The 23,958-nt window shown below is 49.4% G+C and overlaps 1 protein-coding gene across 1 annotated transcript in view; it reads left to right on the top strand.

Moving 5' to 3' along the window:
* The window catches only part of LOC119976205 (transient receptor potential cation channel subfamily V member 6-like), a 76,167-nt gene that overhangs the window by 9,151 nt on the left and 43,058 nt on the right, over positions 1-23,958 (top strand). Inside the window, exons 4-8 of the mRNA XM_038816517.1 lie at positions 398-538; positions 5,031-5,129; positions 7,134-7,306; positions 20,227-20,373; positions 21,782-21,988. Coding sequence (XP_038672445.1) covers positions 398-538; positions 5,031-5,129; positions 7,134-7,306; positions 20,227-20,373; positions 21,782-21,988 — 767 coding nt within the window. The remainder of the gene's footprint in view (positions 1-397; positions 539-5,030; positions 5,130-7,133; positions 7,307-20,226; positions 20,374-21,781; positions 21,989-23,958) is intronic.

The following is a 23,958-nucleotide window of genomic DNA, read 5'->3' as shown; positions in this document are numbered from 1 at the left end:
TCACAAGTATACCCTAAACAGAAATTCTGCCCATGATGGGAGACAATGATGGGAGGAAAAGGCCAAAGTATTGCTGATTGATTGACTGTACAGAGATAGTCAGCAGTTTGCTTTTAATGCATTTGAACTCAGTGCTCAGACATGTGAAAGATGTTGGTTTTCTGAAATGCAACCTTTTCATTTTTGTTCACCAGTGTCAGTATCTGAGCTTCTGAGGTTAAATCAAACCTTTTGGCAGAGTGAAATAAAGAACCAAGGAAATTTATTACTCAGTAAAGAACTTTAGCGTGGAGCTATTTCTGACACTGTTTACATGAATGAACACTGTTTACATGAATAAAGGCATGAATTATGTCTTTAGCATCACTTTCAATTCCTTTTTTGTATCTATCTACAGGTGAGACACCCATGCACATTGCTGTTCTGAAACAAGATGTGGAAATGGTTAAAGAACTTTTGAAGCGAGGTGCTGATGTGATGAATGCTCGTGCAACAGGATCCTGCTTTGTTCCCGGAGAAGAATGTCAGTGTTACTATGGTAAAGTCTCATTGGTCTTCTGAGGGTTAAGATGGTCAATTTTCCATTATATTGACAGTTTGAGCAGACACCAAACTACATAGTCAGGCTTAATTGTATGCACAATGAGCTCCTGCCATGTAATATGCTGGTCATTTAGGGATTTCCTTTATGGGGGAAGGAGGGAGCAGGATATATAGCACAAATACAGAAACTTGATTGGATTACTAAATCATAAATACTTCTGGAAATAATGCAGCACAAGAGATTTGCCCTGTGTGGTACCGCAGGCATCATCCACACAGGTGATCTTTCACAGTGAAAATAAGGAACTAACATTCCATTTCATTGACGTTTTTGTGATGAAGGAATCTGGCTGCAAATGCTTGATTTCAGCAAATCTTACAAGGTAAGAATAACCTCATGCATCAATTTGATCGGCAAAACAGGTATACCAAAACATACTTTCCCACTCAGATGCTTTACCTTTGAACGCTTCCTTATTTATTCCCAGTGTAATGTAATGATTGTATGCAGTTACTTGGGTTTGCTCCTTTTTCCAGCAATAAAATTGGTGTAACTTTTACTGAAACCTTTATTCTGGAGGGGCTATTTAGGGGCTGGTTTAGCTCACTCGGCTAAATCGCTGGCTTTTAAAGCAGACCAAGCAGGCCAGCAGCACGGTTCAATTCCCGTACCAGCCTCCCCGAACAGGCGCCGGAATGTGGCGACTGGGGGCTTTTCACAGTAACTTCATTGAAGCCCACTCGTGACAATAAGCGATTTTCATTTTTTCATTTCATTCTGCAGCAGAGTATACTTAACAAGCACTTATGTCTGTATTACGATCCCAGCCCAGACCCGAACAGAATAGAATACTGGACCAAAGCCCCAATATTTTTGTTTATTTGGTAAGACTATGTGGAAAGAATGATGTGCTCCAGGAGTGACTGCATAAAGAAATAGGGATTTGGTATTTTTAAAACCAAACTTTATTATTAACACAGTATTAAAATATTTAAATTCACACCCAAAAATAACTTATAATTAACCCTTAAACAATACTACTAAGTACAGTAAATACCATACCCTTACTTACTATCTCTATTCCCAATTAAACAACAAGAAAGGAAATACATACAGCTCTCAATCCAACCTACATCCCAATGACACAGAGTCATTCTTTTCAGAACAGATTTGGGTCCTGTTGGAACCCAAGCAGGCTCTGGCTGGATATCTTCAAAAAGCTGTTTCAAATTGCAAATAGTGGGATCTTACACCAGGATCTTAGCACAAAGATGACGAGCTGCACAGTATGACCATCTCCACAGCACAACTAGTTACCATCGTGCTGGTGGGATAGCACACGCTCACTCAGTGAAGAGACCTACTGTAGACCACACTGGGAGAAACAGGACCGGGGCAACAGAGCCATTCGCTAACACCGGTTGCGACAGCCACTGGTACCCCTGTTGGCAAGGATGGGTGGTGAGGGTAGAGGCTGCCCACATCACTGACCATGCATCAGTCACTGATGGGAACAGGGGTGCAGTGCAGACAACATCATTTCAAAGGGGCTGGAAGAGGAATGGGGGAACATGTTGAGGGTGGCACAGCATTACAACTCAGTGTGACCGTGTAGACTGATGACATTGAATGGTCCAGTGAATCTCATTTTGCTAACATTCTCTGAATTTTGGACTACAGCCAGCTGTGCTCGCTATCTACCTGGCCGCTGCAATCACTGCAGATGCACAGTAGCAAGGGCACCAAGGCCAGCCCAGGGAGGTCCTTGCTCAAGTGGAGCCCGCCCCAGAGCTGGGACCAGCCAGTGAGTCTCAAGTGCCGGTTGTCCACCTAAGATGCGAGAAAGCAGCGCCACATTACGGCATGTGTATAACATCGGTGTCTGTCCTTCAAGGAGTTGCCAAACCACGAATGCTGCTGATGATTCCTGATCACCAGGGAGACTGTACCAGATGGTGGTGCATCTGACACCACAGGGGTATGGAGAAGGGCACCAGCAGGGGTATGGAGATGGTCGCCCTGAACATTTATCCTTCTGGTTCACTCCAGGGCGTGAGCAGGGACCTATGTGGGATCTCACAAACGTCTGCATACACGCGCTTCCGCACTGTCACATGTGCCCTATGCACCCAGACATTGGACTACATGACCTTGAACCTGGACCAGGCCCACCAAGATACCCGGGCAGCAGGATTTGACACCATCGCTGGCTTTCCCCAGGCCCAGGGGGATATTAATGGCATGCATGACGCCCTCTGAGCGCCAGTTCAACAAAGTGTGCCCTTCATTGATAGGAAATGTTCGAGACATCTATGTTAGGTCCCCCTCAAACGCGCAATAAATATTACAATGATCCATCATTGGGCAGGAACATGGAGCTTCAGGGGTCACCTGTAGCAGCACAGTATCGGACAATCAGTTGCAGATGTGTGGATCTTTGGCCAAGTTCCATGCCACATTGGGAGCACTTGGACTGTGAATGGGGGAACCTATTGCTGTCAGGAGTTCCACATTGTCTTGAGGTTCAACCAGATGACCTCTAACCATGAGAGAGATTGGTAGGTCTGCTGGAGAACAACACTCAGAGCGGGTGCAACTGCAAGCATCTCGGCCAGGAAAGGATGTAAGCCTCCCTCAGTAGCCTGGACCAGTCCACTCAGAGTATGAGCTCTAAAATCCACAGAATACATGAGGCGCTGCAAAGCCTAAACTGAAAGGTCGCACACTATTGACACAATGGTTACTGGAATGGACGCCTGCTCTGCACCAGCAGTTAGCTCAATCAACCCCACCTGAAGACCAACCCAAGGCTGTGGAGGTAACTGAAGAGAGTGAGGGTATCACCCTCATCTCCCAGTATCTCTGCCAGAGCCCTCGTGTGCTCAACAGTGCCAGTAACCATGGCTGCACATGGAGAGGCCACAGTCTGAGTAAGATCACAATGAGTATCTGCCGGACGAGGTCAGCCACCGTGCCTCATTGCTGTTGTGACAGAGAAATGGGCAGCCAGCCTCCACCGCCTCTGAGGCAACATGGGGGTCACTTTACAGGTATGAACGCGGGCTCAGGTGCTGTCTCACCTAGAGCACTAATGAGTTCACTGTGGTTACATTATTCACATTGCATATATCACATTTGAATAAATTTACTTACACCTGTATGCAAATCGGTGTGTGTTTGTCACTAGAGATCTCAAAAAGAATGCTCACATTCTGAAGGTGGTTTTACCAATAATAATGAGTGTGACCAGCCGAGGTCCATCTTGAAGTGTCGTCAACAGGATCAAGGTTGTCAGCTGATGCTTTGGCGGGATTTTTCCCTCTCTCTGTATGATGTAAGATTCCAGTGTTCAAAGCTCAAACACTGTTTCATGTAACTTTCATTGTCCATCAAAGTTTGACTTCAATGGGCAGCAGATTCATCTCAAGCATGAGTGCAGGGTGCAAGACACTCATTTACATTGCAGTGTTACACATTGGCTGAGGTGAATGCATCACAGTTGCAGAGGTCATGTGTCGTGCAGGTAAGATTAGTTGTTTGCTATGCCAACTAGTTTGGGCTGCATTTGTAATCCAGGTATCACAGGATGTGTCTTGTTCACTAAGCAGAGATATATGTAAACCAGGAATGTTGGTGTGACCAACTAGACCATTGGCCAGAATGGATTGTGTGCAATTTCTTTCAAAGTGCTGTTGCAGAACAGTTATAGACTGTTATGTGCATCATGCCTTATCTGCATGTATGTTACAACATACAATTCTATCAGCATGTATTGGGTTTGAAGTCTGACATAGTGTCACTCTCAGCATTGTGGGCACTGTTTGATTGTGAACAATTTGGTGACAGGGTCCCATATTTACAGTCGCTGGCATTCATGGGAGGGGCGGCCAGGTTGTGAATGACTTATTACCATGTGTGTTTGCAATATATCGAGGCCATGTTTGTGATGGTGATGGCTTCAGCCATGTGTGACCGAGTCCAACTGCGGTACATCCCAACCCTTCCCCCCCCTCCATTCCTGCACTCGCAAAAATGGGAATTGCCCTGCTTCAGGGGCAGGACATAGGATTTTCAGACTGCTCTGTAATTTTTGCCACAATTGAGAGGCTCTCCATCGTGGCAAAACGCTTGGCCTGAGCAATCTATGGTTTTCTTAGAATAACAGCAGGGCAACAAGACTATTGTAACTGAATAAACTGTCCTGCTAGTCCAGATTCTCATTTATCTCCGAAATTCTAATTTTAGCATGGCTATCCTTAAGGGTTTTAAGATAATAGAGCACCATGTTACTTAAGTAGAGGCATGTAGCTATCAAACAATAGCACATGTGGAATAATCATTTTTGAGATTCTTAATCATTTTGAAGCCTCTGCAAAATATCTGTTGCAACTGTCTTTCGCAATGTTGACTGTAGACTGATGTGCAGAGGTGGGTTCATTTTTTGTTATTATTGTGTCTGTAGTTGACCATATTTTCTTACCTCCAGGTGAATATTTGTTGTCGTTTGCAGCATGCATTGGCAATGAAGAGATTGTCAGAACTCTTGTTAAGCATTGTGCACCTTTAGAGGCACAGGATTCATTAGGTAAGTATTCCATAATCATTCCAACAGTCGTGCCTGAATTAAAATTTTTTTTAGGAATGTTCCATTTTTTACCGATGGCTCCATAGTAAACTGCAATCGTAACTATTCATGAAATACAAAGGTGGGTTAAAAGTTTTCATAAATTCTTTCTTCTGAAATGTCAGACCACTGTGGAAACTTTTGTTTTAAATTGGAACAAGAGACACAAAGCATCGTCGTGCGGGATATCACCAGCATTAAAAACATCAGGAAAGAAGATGTGATAAATTGAGAAACATTTGTAGGTAATCACAAACTTATGCCTATGTGCCCACTGGGATAGAATTGTATTCTCAAATAAAATTAGAACAATTCAAGTTAGTGGCATTACATAATTGTGGCAATGGACTCCCAATGTGCGCAGAATCCATGGCACCGGAGGTAACAACATGCATTGATTTAACAGCCTTAATGTAGACCCGAGGTACTTTACACCAAAGGGAGAAAAATATAAATAAAAGGAGTTTTTACCGGCTGAGTTTTTCCAGCATCCTCTGTTTTGGTTCAGATTCCAGCATCCACAATATTTTGCTTATTTAAGTAAAAGGGGAAACGGACAAAGAGCCATTGTGTGAGAGTGAGGCGAGGTGACCAAAGGCTTAATAATAATAATCGCTTATTATCACAAGTCGGCTTCAATGAAGTTACTGTGAAACGCCCCTAGGTGTGAGAATGTTTTTAAAGACAAGGAGGAAATTTGACAGTGTAAGGTGATGAACCAAAGGGAAAAGGCCATGCACAGTGTGCAAGGATAGTGGACTGAAGGTTATATGTCTGAAAGTGATTGCAGAGATAGATTGCCCTGCTCTAATGCCTCAACAGTGGCATGAATGCGTTCCATGCCGTTTGCCAGCCTGGGCACGCAAATTGTACAGTAAAGGCTGCTGATATATCATTAATGGGCCGGCACTGCAATTTCCAGACCCCCCCCATGATGCTTCACCTCCGCCAGGCTATAAAATGTGACTCGTGTTTGACAAGGGACTTCAGCGGCCGAGGCCGCACAAAGCTAGCCCGGTTGGAGCTCCACTCGCCTGAAGTCCTCAGTGTAGCAAGAGATCAGGATGCTATTAAATGGCGTCCCAATCTCCAAGGCCCTGGAAAAACGACCCCCGACAACCTCCCCCTCCAAGCACTCAACACACTATAGGAGGTTCCCCGCCCTCCCCAGCACTTGTGGAAGTCACCCCAGCCCGACTGCACCTGCGTGAAAGATTCCAGCTTGGCACCTTGGCAGTGCCAACCTGGCACCCTGGCAGTTCCCATGCCAGATAGAAGTGGCAGGCCGTCAGTGCCAGGATGCCTGGGTGGCACCAGGAGTACCAGAGTATCACTCTGCCCAAAGGGCTTGCACCTGGGGACCTCCAATCCTCTGAGAGACCTCCACGAGTGCCGTTCTGTCTGGTTCCCGTTTGTGGAGACCAGTACTGAACGGTGCTTGCCCGAGGTCTCCGATCTGTCTCGCTTTAATATGCAGATTTGCTGATACGTGATCCCACCCACAACGGGAAGGATTCACATCACAATGTCTCGTGAGATCGTGGGATCTCTTGGCTTTTCTCGGCCACGTTATGCCACAGCGAGCTGCTTTTTGGCCACAAGTGTGGCCATTAAATTGTGCTGTGCCCTAGGAGTGAGAATGTAGGATGTTTTGTGCTAACCAAATGGAATCAAAGGTATGAATAATGCTAATACTAAACGTGCAAATTAACCATGGATTTGACCAGTTTAGCTGGTTTTAAGATTTCACTTTAATTTATGAACTCACCCTAAATGCAGACTCAAATACTCTTGTTCAAAATGCACATTCATACCTGAAAATACTTGTCCACATGGTTCCCATAGGCTTTGAGCCATCAGCATTACTCTCAGGCAGATGAAGCTACATTGGTATGAATGCTTACAATGATTGGGAAGGCATACTGCTTCTGAAAATGATTAAAAATCTGAATCATTTTTCTGCAGGTAACACAGTGCTTCATGTGTTAGTTCTACAACCAGAAAAAGAACAGGCATATTCCATGTATGATCTCATCACATCTCTTGTGTCTGAGAAACATCATCAATTTGTAGAAAACATTGTGAACAATGATGGCTACACTCCATTGAAGCTTGCAGCAGCTGAGGGTGACTTTGTAGTAAGTAAACGTTTTTTCTGAAATAAAATAAACCGATCTCATTAGTTGGTTAGGGAAAATAAAGTGAAGTAGCACATGTAGTGATATCATGGTTGTGTTGTAATGCACCGTCTGATCACTAGGAGTCTCACTAGTGTATAAGTGAATGTTAAAGTCAGCTGACCTCAGACTGCAGGAACCAAAGAGAAAATGCTGGAAAATCTCAGCAGGTCTGGCAGCATCTGTGGGAAAGAAAAGAGCTAACGTTTCGAGTCCAGATGACCATGCCAGACTTGCTGAGATTTTCCAGCATTTTCTCTTAGGATTTAGATTCAAACATCCGCAGTAATTTGCTTTTACCAGACTGGCTGGAGGAAGTTGAAGAGAGAGGTTGCTTGTGTGTATTTTTAATGTTATTCATCTGTTGTCTTGTATATAGTTTACCCACAGTTAATATTAATAAATCAATTATAGCTTTAGTTACAAGTGTTCTTTTAATAAATCAGGCCATCTGACAAAAACATTACACCACACTCTCTCAGAGTCAGATGTTTGGGGTTTAAATCCCTCTCCAAGGACTTAAAGATCTCTTTAAATATATACCTTCCTATTATTTTGGACAAAACATTTTCATTGTTGAAAAGAGAGACATATTGCTGAAGCTTTTCATCATGCACGCATCAGGACATTTGTTGGCTAGTCAACTCTGATTGGTCAAGGCATTGCCATGGAGAATGCAAAGGGGACATATTGGCTTCCCAAACTGCTGACTAATTAAAAATAACACAAAGCTTGAATATATTTCTTTGTTTTGCTGAGAATAGGTCACGATGTATGAATGAATGTTACTTCTCGAAAGGGTAAATGAGTCAGGTTATGACCTCAACTGATTATCTTAAGTTGGTTGTTAGTGTAGCTATAGTATCACTCAGGATTATTCAGCAAGTGCCACCCAATCACAGAATCACATCTAAAAGTAGTTTCGTTTTGGTTTTTGGAAGGGTTGGTTGAGTACGTTCTATACTGTGCCCATTCCAAACAACCTAAGGAACAAACTGTTTGATTCGATCAGCCAATATTTGGGACATATGTCCTACGTACCTGGCATCACGCCAGCACTAAAATTCAGGCACAACATTGTTCAATTGTGTCTTTTTGGACTGTCGGCAGCAACTGTTAGTGGAAAATACTACTCGTGTAGCCACTACATACTAGCAGTGTGAAATGGCTTTCTTAATCTATTGTTCAAATTTTTTAGATACTTTGCATGGTAATTTGAGATCGACACAACACTGTTCAGGCCCAAAAGTGGCGGCCTATTGACCATTTGTGAGTTTGTACAATGCATCATGGACAATGATTGGTCTAGCCATTATACCGCAGTATAGTTTTGATGTGCTCTATTTCTGAATCAGGCTTGCAGAGTGAACAAATGGCTTCAGACCCTATTTAAAAGATTACTGATAAAACTTATCTTTTCCTGTGTGTAACTGTACGAATCCCAACTGGTGAATGTAAGCTTGCAGTAGACAGTAGAGGATTTCTCAACTGACCATCGAGGAAAGGGAGCAAGATGGATTGTTTCATCTCTAAAGCAAATTTTGGCCAGGGATGGAGTGTATTAAGTTGTTGTAAAGAAATCCTTAGACACAGCTGCAGATTCAAAGGTCACAAACATATCAGTCCATCAAAAACACATTTCTTGGGGAAATTGAAAGAAATATTTGAAAGATCTGAGCCTGTACAGTATCTCCTGGCCACACTATCTATTTGGGCATTTATGGTATTATTAAAATTGAACTCGACTGAGTGATTTACTAAATTTATTAGTTCAGCGAATGAAGTTTCAGAAAATGGCGGCTCATTTATATTGTGCCGTTATATAGAGACATAGCTCAAATGTCAATGGCTTTCCTCAGCAGCCATCTGTAAATTAGCTCACAATGTTGAACGAGCAGATAGGTGTTGCTATCATATGTATATCATGAAAATCTTTACAATTGGAAAATTGCTGGGAGATTATGCTAAAATTGTATAAAACACTAGTTAGGCCACAGCAACAGTACGGCGAATAATTCCGGGCCGGGATTCTCCCCTACCCGGCGGGGCGGGGGGTCCCGGCGTGATGGAGTGGAGTGGAGGTCTCCGCACCTTTAGGGGCCAAGCCCTCACATTGAGGGGCTAGGCGCGCACCGGAGTGGTTCCCACTCCGCCGGCTGGCATGAATGGCCCTTGGCGCCACACCAGCCGGGGCTGAAAGGACTTCGCCAGCTGGCGTAAGTCCGCATATGCGCCGGAGTGTCAGCGGCTGCTGACGTCATACCGGCGCATGCGCAGGGGAGGGGGTCTCTTCCGCTTCCGCCATGGTGAAGACCATGGCGAAGGCGCAAGAAAAAAAGAGTGCCCCCATGGCACAGGCCCGTGGGCCCCGATCATGGGCCAGGCCACCGTGGGGGCATCCCCGGGGTCAGATCACCCCCCCCCACCCCCCACCCCCCCAGGACTCCAGAGCCCGCCCGCGCCGCCAATCCCGCCAGTCAGGTAGGTGGTTTAATCCACGCCGGTGGGAGAGGCCTGTCAGCGGCGGGACTTCGGTCCATCACGGGCCAGAGAATCGCCGCGGAGACCCGCCGACCGGCGCAGCGCGATTCCCGCCCCCACCGAATCTTGGAGAGGGTCAGAGAATCTCGCCCCTGGTCACCGTATTACATGAAAGCGAAGGCTTTTGTGCTCATCCTAGCCAAATTCAACATAAAGGTTGTAGGTCAGGTGAACTTCTTAATGCACTTTGGAGTTTCTCAACCCTGGACAAAACAATGCTCAAGAAAGTGATGGACGTGTGTTGAAGCGCAGAAGTTGTCAAACATCTGCCAGAGCACATGTTTGACTTCTCCAAATATAGAGCAGAATCATTGGCCCCACTGTCTCTTCTTGGGATGGGAGAAAGGCAGAGGTTGCAGGATTGCTCCCACTCCTCTTCAAGTTGAATTACTAGCTCAGCTTCCCAGAAGGGTTGCTGCATTTTATAGCTTGCCCCTCCCCCACATTACCATCCCACAAGCCCAGAAATGGCAAGTCACCAGCTTCTGAAACAAATTCAAATGGATTCCAGCCATGAATATGATTCAGGCCTCTGATCTGGTACCATTAGATTAACAGTACACTTTTAAGTTCTTAATATAATTGCTCAGCCCATTGATTGGTTGATGTATGTTTCAATTGAAAATTGGCTCCACGATATCTCCATACTCAGGGGCGACCTCTTTCCTGCTGTGTCCAGGTTCCAGTTAGATCTCTACTACATGGGGCTGAAAGTTTAAGCCCCGATGCGGGCGGGCACAGAGGTGGGTAGAATTTCGGACCAGCCCATTCTCAGGCCATTTTCACGGAGGTGGAAAGGGAGGGACAGCAAGGCTACTCGCCAACAAGCAGCTAGCCAGTTGAGGCCTATTAAGGTCCACATAGACAGTTTACAACAGCGTGACTTCATGGAGGTGGACTCCAGGTGACAGACGAGGGGACATTGCTCCAGGCAAATTTCAAAGTCCTCCCTGCTTGACTGGTTTGAGCATCAGCCACCGGCCATTAGGGGTTCCCTCTCTAGTGGTGACCTAACTACAAAAGCCTATTTTCATTTCAGGTTTTGAAAAGTTGTAGAGAGGGCATTGCTTTTCTCCTTTCAGCCATTCATCTTGTACCTTTCATAACTCTTTTTTTCTTTAAAAAAATTTTTTTTAGAGTACCCAATTATTTGTTTTCCAATTTAGGGGCAACTTAGCATGGTCAATCCACCTACCCTGCATATCTTTGGATTGTGGGGGCAAAACCCACGCAGACACGGGGAGAATGTACAAACTCCACACGGACAGTGACCCAGGGCTGGGATTCAAACCCGGGTCCTCAGCGCCGCAGTCCCAGTGCTAACCACTGCCGCCCTTTTAACTCTTTTTCTGATGTTGACTTACCATGCTCCTGATTTTCCATGCTGCACATCAGCGCAACATATGCCAGCTACATCCGCTCATGCAGCAGATTCCTGCACTGCTCTCTCCCACGATATTCACAGGTGTTGGCTGTTCCTGAGCTAAAATATGTAGACAGCACTTGCCACTTGGGACAAGTATTGAAATATAAAGATAGGCCGTGCTAAATTGCTCCTTAGCGTGAAGTTGCAGGAATAGGACGTGGGTTTGGGCCTAGTTAGGCTGGTCTTTCAAAGGGTCGGTGCAGAGTCGACGGGCTGAATGGCCTCTTCTGCACTCTTCTATGATTCTATAAAAATCAGACCAGCAAGGTAGCATGGTGGTTAGCGTAAATGCTTCACAGCTCCAGGGTCCCAGGTTCGGTTCCCTGCTGGGTCACTGTCTGTGCGGAGTCTGCACGTCCTGCCCGTGTGTGCGTGGGTTTCCTCCGGGTGCTCCGGTTTCCTCCCACAGTCCAAAGATGTGCGGGTAAGGTGGATTGGTAAGGGGGGGGTTACGGGTATTGAGTGGGGTGACCATTGCTCGGCACAACTTCGAGGGCCGAAGGGCCTGTTCTGTGCTGTACTGTTCTAAGTCTAAGTCTAAGCTTTAACCGCCGAATTGACTTGATTGGAACTTTCTAAACTGCCTTGGGTAGTGGTGGTGTCACTGTAACAAAACAAGCAGAAAGAACAGCACGGTAGCACAGTGGTTAGCACAGTTACTTCACAGCTCCAGGGTCCCAGATTCGATTCCGGGCTTGGATCACTGTCTGTGCGGAGTCTCTCCACATCTGCGTGGGTTTCCTCCGGGTGCTCCGGTTTACTACCACAGTCCAAAGATGTGCAGGTTAGGTGGATTGGCCATGCTAAATTGCCCTTAGAACATAGATCATAGAAAAATACAGCACAGAACGGGCCCTTCGGCCCACGATGTTGTGCCGAACTTTTATTCTAAGTTAACAAATTAATCTACACCCCATCGTTCTACCATAACCAATGTACCTATCCAAAAGCCCCTTGAAGGTCCCTAATGATTTTGATTCAACGACTTCCACAGGCAGTGCATTCCATGCCCCCACTACTCTCTGGGTAAAGAACCTACCTCTGACATCCACCCTATATCTTCCACTATTCACCTTAAATTTATGTCTCCTTGTAATGGATTGTTCCACCCGGGGAAAAAGTCTCTGACTGTCTACTCTATCTATTCCCCTGATCATCTTATAAACCTCTATCAAGTCGCCCCCCCCCCCCCCCCCCCATCCTTCTCCGTTCTAATGAGAAAAGGCCAACCACCACCACTCTCTGACTTCTATTGGTTAGCCAGTTCATTATCCAACTGGCTAAATATCCCACTATCCCATGCCTCCTTACTTTCTGCATAAGCCTACCATGGGGAACCTTATCAAATGCCTTACTAAAATCCATGTACACTACATCCACTGCTTTACCTTCATCAACGTGCTTGATCACCTCCTCAAAGAATTCAATAAGACTTGTGAGGCAAGACCTACCCCTCACAAATCAGTGCTGACTATCGCTAATCAAGCAGTGTCTTTCCAGATGCTCAGAAATCCTATCCCTCAGTACCCTTTCCATTACTTTGCTGATCACCAAAGTAAGACTAACTGGCCTGTAATTTCCAGGGTTATCCCTATTCCCTTTTTGAACAGGGCATGACATTTGCCACTCTCCAATCCCCTGGTACCGCCCCTGTTGACAGTGAGGACGAAAAGGTAATTGCCAACGGCTCTGCAATTTCATCTCTTGCTTCCCATAGAATCTCTGGACATATCCAGTCAGGCCCGGGGGACTTGTCTATCCTCAAGTTTTTTAAAATGCCCAACACACCTTCCTTCCTCACAAGTATCTCCTCGAGCTTACCAGTTTGTTTCACACTGTCCTCGCCAACAACATGGCCCCTCTCATTCATAAATACTGAAGAAAAGTACTCGTTCAAGACCTCTCCTATCTCTTCAGACACAATACACAATCTCTCGCTACTGTCCTTGATCGGATCTACCCTCGCTCTAGTCATTCTCATATTTTTCACGTATGTGTAAAAGGCCTTGTGGTTTCCTTGATTCTACCCGCCAAAACTTTTTCATGCCTTCTCTTAGCTCTCCTAATCCCTTTCTTCAGTTCCCTCCTGGCTATCTTGTATTCCTCCCGCGCCCTGTCTGAACCTCGTTTCCTCAGCCTTACATAAATATCCTTCTTCCTCTTAACAAGACATTCAACCTCTCTTGTCAAACATGGTTCCCTCACTCGACCATCTCTTCCCTGCCTGAGAGGGACATACAGATCAAGGACACGTAGTATCTGTTCCTTGAACAAGTTCCACATTTCAATTGTGCCCTTCCCTGACAGCCTATGTTCCCAACTTATGCACTTCAGTTCTTGTCTGACAGTATCGTATTTACCCTTTCCCCAATTGCAAACCTTGCCCTGTTGCACGTACCTATCCCTCTCCATTACTGAAGTGAAAGTCGCGGAATTGTGGTCACTATCTCCAATATGCTCCCTCATTAATAAATCTATCACTTGCACTGTTCATTACCAAGTATCAAATCTAATATGGCTTCCCCTCTGGTCGGACAATCCACATACTGTGTTAGAAAAGCATCCTGGACGCACTGCACAAACACCACCCCATCCAAAGTTGGGGTTATGGGGATAGGGTGGAGGTGTGGGGATAGGGTGGAGGTGTGGGGATAGGGTGGAGGTGTGGGTTTGGGTAGGGTGCTCTTTCCTAGGGCAGGTGCAAACTCAATGGGCCGAATAGCCTCCTTCCGCACTGTAAATTCTGTGATTCAGCATATAAAATGAAGGCGTTGTTACATTTCAAATATTTACCGTCTCGATTGAGCTCTCGGTCATCAAATTCATCGGGCGAGATTCTCCGCACTCCCGACGGTGCGGAGAATAGCGTGGCTCGTAAAATTTTACGGCCACGCTGTTCCGACGCCCTCCCGCTATTCTCTCCCCCCCCCCCCGCCCAACTCCCGACACGAATCGCAGCCGCCATTTTTTTACGGCCGGCAGCGATTCACAGCTGATAGATGGGCCGAGTTCCCAGCCCTTTACGGCTGTTTTTACGAACGGCAAACACACCTGGTCTGGCCGTTCGTAAAAACGGCCGTAAACACTCGCATTTTATAACCATGGCACCGATTGGCACGGCAGTACCACGGCCGTGCCAAGGGTGCCATGGGCCCGCGATCGGTGGGCACCGATCGCGGGCAGCGGGCCCGATGCCCGCGCACTATTTCTCCTTCCGCCGCCCCGCAGTATCCATTCGCGGGGCGGCTGAGGGGCAACCCGGCCCGCGCATGCGCGGGTTTCGCGCAAATGCGCGATGACGTCATCCGCGCATGCGCGGGTTGGAGTCTTCCAATCCGCGCATGCGCGGCTGACGTCATATGACGCGTCAGCCGGCGCTAACTCCGGCAAGCGGGCTTAACGAAATTCGTTAAGCCCGTGATGCCGGAGCTTACGGCGTCGGGCTGCTAGCCCCGACCGGGGACCAGAATCGGTTCCCGGTCGGGAAGGGGGGGGGCTAGCGTCAAACCCGCCCGGGTTTGACGCCAGCCTTACGATTTCTCCCCATATGGGAGAATCTCGCCCATCATTTCTGCAAAAAGTCAAACAGGAAGGAAAAGATAGAGGGGTGGATTATCCATTTCCCGATGCCAGTATTAGAATTCCCAATCGGGTGGAGAATGGAGAATCCCCCCTGTGATAAAGCCAGGGGAGTCCAACGAGCTTCTTAAAAGGTCTTTATTTCGGCATCAATCATTCACAGGGCCTGGTTACCTTTCACAGGTTCCTCATTCCTTTTTAGCTGGCTCTACAGCTGCCGGCCTTTTATGCTAGTGCTGTGTTAACTCAGTCCAATTGAACACAGGGAACAATCATCCCCAGCTGGATGAGTCCTGTGCAGGTTATTACACCCCCGAAAAATGGGATTGGTACCAGACACCAAACACGTTGCAATGTTCCGATCTCCTCCAGCGGCAGCTGTGAGCTATCCGCCCCCTGCTGTCAGCACCATGCAGCTGCGAGCTATCCGCCCCCTGCTAGCAGTACAATGTGGCTTCGAACTACCCACCCCCTGCTGGCAGCACCATGCAGCTGTGAGCTACCCGCCCCCTGCTGGCAGCACCATGCAAATCCATAATTTGCATGTATTAACGGGCTGGAAGCCCTATTCTCCATCCCTCTGTTGTGCTCCATTCCTCACAGCCGGGACTCAAGTGTTTGTGTGAGTTGCTGCAAGTATGTACCAGTGGCCGTCATGGCATTTGAGGGGGAGCAAGGAAGTAAGAAAACGGTTTAAAATTTTCAGGCTTGCTGGGGGGTGTAAGCCTGGACCTCGGGGAGTAGTGGGAGTGACTTGGGATGTCCCCCTCAGGGTGGGTACCCTGGACCTCGGGGAGTAGTGGGAGTGACTTGGGATGTCCCCCTCAGGGTGGGTACCCTGGACCTCGGGGAGTAGTGGGAGTGACTTGGGATGTCCCCCTCAGGGTGTGTACCCTGGACCTCAGGGAGTAGTGTGAGGGACTTGGGATGTCCCCCTCAGGGTGGGTACCCTGGACCTCAGGGAGTAGTGTGAGGGACTTGGGATGTCCCCCTCAGGGTGTGTACCCTGGACCTCAGGGAGTAGTGTGAGGGACTTGGGATGTCCCCCTCAGGGTGGGTACCCTGGACCTCAGGGAGTAGTGTGAGGGACTTGGGATGTCCCCCTCAGGGTGTGTACCCTGGACCTCGGGGAGTAGTGGGAGTGACTTGGGATGTCCCCCTCAGGATCTGGGTACCCTGGCTGAGACCCCCATTTCTGCAATAAACCATTTAAACCCACCCCGAGCAGCAACTTACAGGCTTTTGGTTGTGAGACTGCTAACTGCTCACAGGACCCTGCAAATGCTCTGAGAGCTACTGGTCATGTGGCAACCCACCCTGCCCACCCATCTGAACACCCTCATATCCCAGCAATAGCAGCAAGCACACCCCTGAGGATCACAAGATATATCCAAGCCCTGCCTGTCCACCGCGCCCACCCTGATCCAATTCATCCATCCTACCCCTGGCCAGGAAACAAGACTAGGTCCCTGTCACAACCTATGATGAACCCTGGCTCCACATCACAATGCGGCTAAGGTCCCAGAAAACACACCCATCCCTCATTCACCTCCATCTGTAGGATGTCACCGCACACCAGTCTCTCAGCATAAAACCACATGCCTGTATGAACATCTCCACCACACAACCAGTTTCCACCCTCCTGGTGGGATAGCACACGGCTCATCCAGCGAGGTGACCGACAGAAGACCCCACTGTGAGAAACAGGACAGGGGCCACAGAGCCTCGCGTTAACACCTGTTGCAGTAGTCACCGGTACTCTAGTTGGCAGAGACGGATGGTGAGGATAGAGGCTACTCACATCACTGGCCATGTGCCAGTCACTGATGGGGACGGGGATGCAGTGTGGACCTCATCATCCCAAAGAGCCCGGCCAAGGTTGGATACATTGATGATGGTGCAGCACTGCAGCTCAGGGTGACCATGTAACCTGGTGGCATTGGATGGTCAAGTGAATCATCATCTTGATGACATTCTATGTCTCTACCCCCGCCACCCACAGAGACTCCAGCTGAACAGAGAGACAGTGCAACATATCTGCCAGATGATGGGAGATGGTGGGAGCCTGGGTCACCCACAACATCTGGCCATTCCCCCCCCCCCCAACCACTTCCTCTGGCCAGCCCACCCCTCACACCCATTTGACAGAGCACTGAGACAGGTTGTAACAATGGTAACAGGTGTTTACTGTGAACAAATATTTACAGGTTTGTGTCCTGGTCCTATAACTAAACTGTGCCCTGCACCCATGCTAACTTAACTAGTGGCTAACTTTCTGGCTTTACGGGCCCTAACGCTACATCTGGGTGGTTCCCCAGACGGTATAGCAGGAGTGGAGGTGGCCTGCTGTGATTCCGGCTCTGTGACCTGGGTCCCCATTGGTGGCCGTGTTCTGGATCGACTGGGCCTGGATGGGCCCGGCTTTTGCTCGGGTTTTCCTGGTGTCATGGTGCCGACCTGTTCTGCCTGCTGCCCACCAGATACACCAGGGACAGGGGGAGTGGGGGGGGGGGGGGGGATTTGAGTTCCGGCACCTCCCCTGCAGGGGTCACCACCACGGGCCCCCTCACCTCCTCCCACCTCGAGGTGCACGATGGCCCCGGTCTATTCCATGGGACTGGGCTGCGGGTGAAGCTATCCCCTGAGGCTCACCTGCCACCTGGCGCTGCCAGTCCTCTAGGCCCGCTCTGTACTCAACCAACGTCCGCATACTCGCTGCCATGGAGCACAGGGAGTGGACCATCACCTTATGGGACTATGCCACATCACCCATTGACTGTCCACCATGTTCTGGGTTTGTGTCACATCAGCCAGTAACTGCGGCATCTCCATCTGGGTCTGTGCAACGTCGGCCAGCGCCTGGCAATGCCATCGACGTTCCCAGCCATGGTCTGTTGTGACTGGGCCAGGCTCAGGAGCGCCGCTGCAATGTCCAGATGGCTTTGGCACATGGCTGCCTCAGCCTGCGCCTGCACAGGATGCCCCAAGCCTTGGACATGCTGATCCATAGCGGAAACTGTCATCCCCAATGCTTCCACTGCAGACGCCACTCATGTGGTGTTGGACTGGGTGGCACGCATTGGCAGCATCACATCCTGCTGCTGTACATGGTTCGACTCCTCCAACTGCACCTGCAGGTACTGGATACTTGCCGACAACCCCTCATGTAGTCCATGGCTCTGTGACTGCATCTCCACAATTGATGGAACTGTCCTTTACAGAAGCCCGAGACCCAGTTAGGGCAGTTAGTTCCGGGGGTTGGCCTCCCCACCGACTGTCCGCCCCCTTCACCTGCTGTACTAGGTCAACTGTGTGGTGAGCACTAGAGAGTGTCCCAGGAGCATCTTCACTACAGTACGCAACCGAGGTGAGTGTCTCTGGGATGGTGGAGGGTGTTGTAGACAGCTGTGACGGGAAATCCGTGTCATCCTCCGACACGTGCACCAGGGTCTCTGGCTGTGGCACTGGCTGGGGGCGAGTATGCCAGATAGACCCGCCGCACCACTAACAGGTCCTGCATGACACAAGACAAGACGCATGATTAGACCGCGGGCCGGGGGGGTGGGGGGGGGGGGGGGGGGGGGGGGGTGGGGGGGGGGGGGGGGGGGGTGGGTGGGTGGGGGGGGGGGGTGTTGGTTGAAGGCGGTGTGGGAGTGGTGTTGGGGTGGCTTGGGAGTGAGGGTGGTGTGGGGGGAGAGGTTGACACATGTATCATAGGGAACCACAACTAAGCAGGGTCTCATTTCCTCGCCTGCGACTCAACTCCACCTCGGCGACCTCCCTTTCCTCTGGGTCGCAGACCCTCTGCTTAGCCACAGTGAAGGCCCGCAGGTCGTGGTTCCCCACCTGCCTTCTCCCGCTCCCGGTCGTTGTGAGTGGCCTTCTCCGAGCGGGGTAGGGGGGGGGGATCAGAAAACAACAGTGTTGGACAGTCCAATGCATGCAGCCCAGGGGGTGTGTAGCTGGGCACCCGTATGGGTACCGGCATGTGGTGCGAGGTTTTGGTTCGCCCATCCCTCTGGGTGGGGGGGGGGGGGGGGATTGTCCGGTTACGGGTATGTGGAATGGGAGTTGGTGCCAAGGGCTCAGCGCTGCCTGCTCACCCTGGCCGCCCTGAGGAGGCTGTGCAGTTTTTTGCGGCATGGCTGCTTTGGCCGACGTTGCCCACGGCACTGACCGCCTCTGTCGCCTGCGCCCAGTCCCGGCGAAGGACAGCAGCTGGCAGCCTCCTTCCCGGGCCGGGGTAAAAGGTCATCCTCCTCTCCTCCACAGCGTCCAGGAGGGTCTCGTGCCCTGCGTACACGAACCTTGGGGCTGCTCTCCTTAATGCCATCTTGTTGGCTGGGGTAGTGTGTTTATAGAATAGAACAGTACAGCACAGAACAGGCCCTTCGGCCCTCAATGTTGTGCCGAGCAATAATCACCTTACTTAAACCCACGTAACCCATATACCCGTAACCCAACAATCCCCCCATTAACCTTACACTACGGGCAATTTAGCATGGCCAATCCACCTAACCCGCACATCTTTGGACTGTGGGAGGAAACCGGAGCACCCGGAGGAAACCCACGCAGACACGGGGAGGACGTGCAAACTCCACACAGACAGTGACCCAGCCGGGAATCGAACCTGGGACCCTGGAGCTGTGAAGCATTGATGCTAACCACCATGCTACCGTGAGGCCCCAATGTGTGGGGAGTGCAGTGTGTATATGCGGCTGCAGCTATTGATGCACTAGCAATTACGATGAGACGAGAGTAGAGTGTAATCAAGGCTTTATTACGCAGAGATATGTAGCCTCCCACAGCTGCTGCTGAAATGGCTGCAGCTCAGTGAGCACACACATTTATACTCCGCCTACTGGGCGGAGTCAGCAGGCAGGGATCTACCCCCATACCTGTAGTACAGGAGCCTTACCGTATTACATCTCGCATGCATTATATACAACAGTGGTGTCAGCTCCAGAATGTCTGTCGTGAAACCGGGGAACCCGGCACCGTTTCTCATTAGAATTGATTGTGTTCCACGTAGCCCCTTAACCGTAGCGAGATCGGTCCAGGTGTGGCGCCAGTTTTGCTGGAGTGAAAGTCCACGAATTCTACGCCGGCATCAGCACTTAGTCTCAGAAACGGAGAATCCCTCCTAACTTTTATCTGAGATGGAAATACTAACTTTTGCTCAAACTCCGATTTGTAGCCACACAGAGGAGATCACAACCTCAGGAGAATGAGTGCATTCTAATTAAATTTGAACCATATAAAATAGTTTGTTTAAAAATGTACCTACATTTTTAAAATACTTTGTGTAACGTATTAAATGCTTTTTCCCCTGTAGATGTTCAACTACTTGGTGCAAAAGCAGAAGAAAATATACTGGACAATGGGAACAATTTCTTACTGTGTCTATGATCTCACCAACATTGATACATGGGGTGATCAAAAATCAGTCCTGGACATCATAACAACAAGCAGAAATAGTGAGGTAATCATAAAAATAAACCTACCTGTACCTTGCTGTAGTTGTCTATTAAACCATACCTTTCCGGAGGACAGTTCTACATGTGTTGTGACTTTGCGGTCTCTATTGTGCAAATTACATTTACATTTTCAATGAAAATGGACTTCAGTAAACATACTGGTAATGGCTCCCCACTTGAAATCTTCATTTAGCAACTCAGGTATTGGGGGCGGTTTAGCTCAGTTGGCTGGATGGCTGATAGGTGATGCAGAGCGAGGCCAGCAGCGCGGGTTCAATTCCCTGCATCGAGCTCCTCGGTGCAGAAGATGGGGCTACGTGCGGCCTGTCAGGGAGTTCCCCACTGAGGCCCCCGATCTACCCGGATGGGCGTTAGATAGGATGATGTTTCTCAGCGCTCCGAGCACCAGGAAATACCAGGCTAACCTTGCATGCCACGGGACTCTACCCTCCATGCCCTAAATGTGGACTGAACCAGGGAGAAACTCAAGGCCCAGAAAAATGATAATGTGTGGGTAAATACCGGTGTGGCTCTCACCCAAAAAGCCGGCAGGAAAAACTACGCCAAACTCACCCAAAATGACACTTCGAGCACGATCTTCCCAAAAGGAAGTTGTGTTGAATTCGGGTCCCGAACGGGAACACGCGGCCGAGGACACACACAGCACCATTTTTTACAATGGGGGGCTCCCGTCATAAAATGTTTAAATGGCGTCCCGATCGCCGAGGCCCACAAAAATAATCCCTGACATCCCCCTGGCCCAAACGCAACTTGGGAGGACCCCTTGCAACCCCTAATAAACATGGTGGGCAACACCGGCCCAATTGTGCCACAAATGCCAGCTGGGCACCTTGGAAGTGCCAGGATGGCACCCAGATGGTACTGCCAGGATGCCAGGTTGGCACTGCCAGGGTACCTAGGTGGCACCAGCAGTACCAGGTCACCAACCTGCCCAAAGGCGATGCAGCTGGGGGAATCCGATCCCCAGGGAGACCCCCACGAGTGTTGTTCTGTCTGATGCCCGTTTGTGGGGCGCAGTATTGAACAGCACTCGCCGAGGTCCATGAGGCAAAGGGATTGAATGCCAAAGCCTCAGGTACCTTGAGAATCTGCACATTGAGTAAGGCTTACTGCCTCGCTCTAACGTGCAGAATTGCCCAAAACTGATCCCACCCATTGTGGGCGGGATTCCTCTCGCAACATCTTGCGAGATTGCGTTCACCAGCTACGCTGCGCCGTGGCGAGATGTTTATCTGGCGCAGCAGGGAAGATCGCGGCCTCCATCATTTTTTGGGAGAATCACGCCATGGTCAATTACGTCACTCCATCGGAAGGGGAGAAGATTGGCTGAAAAATAAGACCGAAAACACTGATGGAAAACTGACCCGACATTAATTGATTTTACTTTTGCAGGTTCGCAAACTTGTTGATGCGAAACCAGTGAAGGAGTTATTACATCAAAAGTGGAATTCTTTTGGGTACAAGTATTTCCTGATATGGATGTTCTCCTATATTATGTACATTATTATATTTACCGTTTCGAGCCTGTATCGGCCCTTGAAGCCAATTCCACCTGGTTTATCTGACAACCTTACCATTAGGACACAGAAGACATTGGCAGTGAGTATAAGCATTTCCTAATATTGACATTCTCCAGTTATGTACATGTTTATCATCCCAAGTCTTTCTCACAGCCTCACCATTATGAAACATTAAAATTTGGTGGAAAAGATAATGCAATAATATAGACTGCAATAAATAATTTCCAACAACAGCCCGTGTTTGTGCAGGAGGATTTAAATAGTGAAAACATGTGGAAAATGAGGAGACAACCAGATGCTGATTTGGTTGCTTGCCTTTGTGGGAGAGTCTAGGACCATGATGAGCTAAAAATTGCACACAGAAACACGAAACGGTACAAAAGAGGCTTTATTACCATGAGATGTTATTCCCTCAACTGCAGCTGTAGAATGGCAGCTCAGGAGAGCTTATGAATATTTATACTGCTCCCAGTGGGCGGAGTTAGCCGGCAGGGGCTTACCGGCAAACCTGTAATAGCAGGTACTATTGTACATCCCCTAAAAGAGGTACACACATATATATACAGTGGTGGATCGCCACATTCACCCCCTGTTAAGAATGAGTCCGGCGGGGGTGACGTGAAATTATAATACATAAGCAGTGATTTATTTACAGAGGGGGGGGAGGGGAAATCAGGTGTCCATCTTGCAACCCGGTGCCCGTCATAGATTGAGTCTGACCGGTGGTCTGACGGTGGGTTGAGAGCGATGCAGCAGTGGTGGCGACGTCTGCACAGGTGGTGTCGGCGTCGACGGCACCGGTGGTGGCGGTCTTGGTGCTGGCCAGTGGCTGGACGACTCCGGGAGCGAGCTGAAATCTTCCATGTCCTCTAATGTGGGCAGGGGAATGAGGGATGGACCTGGTGGGGCTGATGCTGGGAGCGCCGGGAGAAGGGAGGGTGGCACGTGGGTGGGGAGTTGTGTGGGCATGGGATCGGCACCCAAGGGTGCCAGGTCCCTGAGCGAGACTGTATCCTGGCGGCCGTTGGGGAACTCCACGTAGGCATACTGGGGGTTCGCGTGGAGCAGGCGTACCCTGTCCACTAGAGGGACCGCCTTGTGGAGTCTGACATGCCTACGAGGTAGGACGGGCCCTGGAGCTGCGAGCCACGTCGGGAGCGATACCCCGGATGTAGACTTCCTAGGGAAGGGTAAAACAAGTTCATGGGGTGTTTTGTTAGTCGCGGTGCACAGCAGTGACCGAATGGAATGGAGTGCATCAGGGAGGACCTGCTGCCAGCGAGTGGCTGGGAGGTTCCTGGACTGTAGGGCCAGCTGGACGGCCCTCCATACTGTCCCGTTCTCCCTTTCTACCTGCCTGTTTCCCCAGGGGTTGTAGCTGGTCATCCTGCTGGAGGCGATACCCCTGCTGAGCAGGAACTGACGCAGCTCATTGCTCATGAATGAGGATCCCCTGTCACAGTGGATGTAGTCGGGGAAACCGAACAGAGCAAACATGGAATCGAGGGCCTTGATGACAGTGGCAGACATCATATCAGGGCATGGGATGGCGAAGGGGAACCTAGAGAATTAATTGACCACACTAAAGATGTACATGTTGCGGTCGGTGGAGGGGAGGGGCGCTTTGAAATCCAAGCTGAGGCGTTCAAAGGGGCGGGACGCTTTCACCAGGCGGGCACGGTCTGGCCGGTAGAAGTGCGGCTTGCACTCCGCACAGACCTGGCAGTCTCTGGTGACTGTCCGTACTTCCTCGACGGAGTAGGGCAGATTGCGGGCTTTGATTAGGTGGTACAACCGAATGACCCCCAGATGGCAAAGGCTCTCGTGCAAGGCACGGAGCTGGTTCACTTGTGCGCTGGCACATGTACCTCGGGAGAGGGAGTCTGGGGGCTCGTTGAGTTTGCCGGGGCGATACAAGATCTCGTAATTATAGGTGGAGAGCTCGATTCTCTACCGCAAGATTTTGTCGTTTTTGATCTTGCCCCGCTGCGTGTTGTTGAACATGAAGGCAACCGACCGTTGGTCAGTGAGGAGGGTGAACCTCCTGCC

This window comes from Scyliorhinus canicula, chromosome 13 (assembly GCF_902713615.1).
Source record: "Scyliorhinus canicula chromosome 13, sScyCan1.1, whole genome shotgun sequence".
Taxonomy (NCBI): domain Eukaryota; kingdom Metazoa; phylum Chordata; class Chondrichthyes; order Carcharhiniformes; family Scyliorhinidae; genus Scyliorhinus; species Scyliorhinus canicula.
This window is presented reverse-complemented; position numbering and strand designations above follow the sequence as displayed.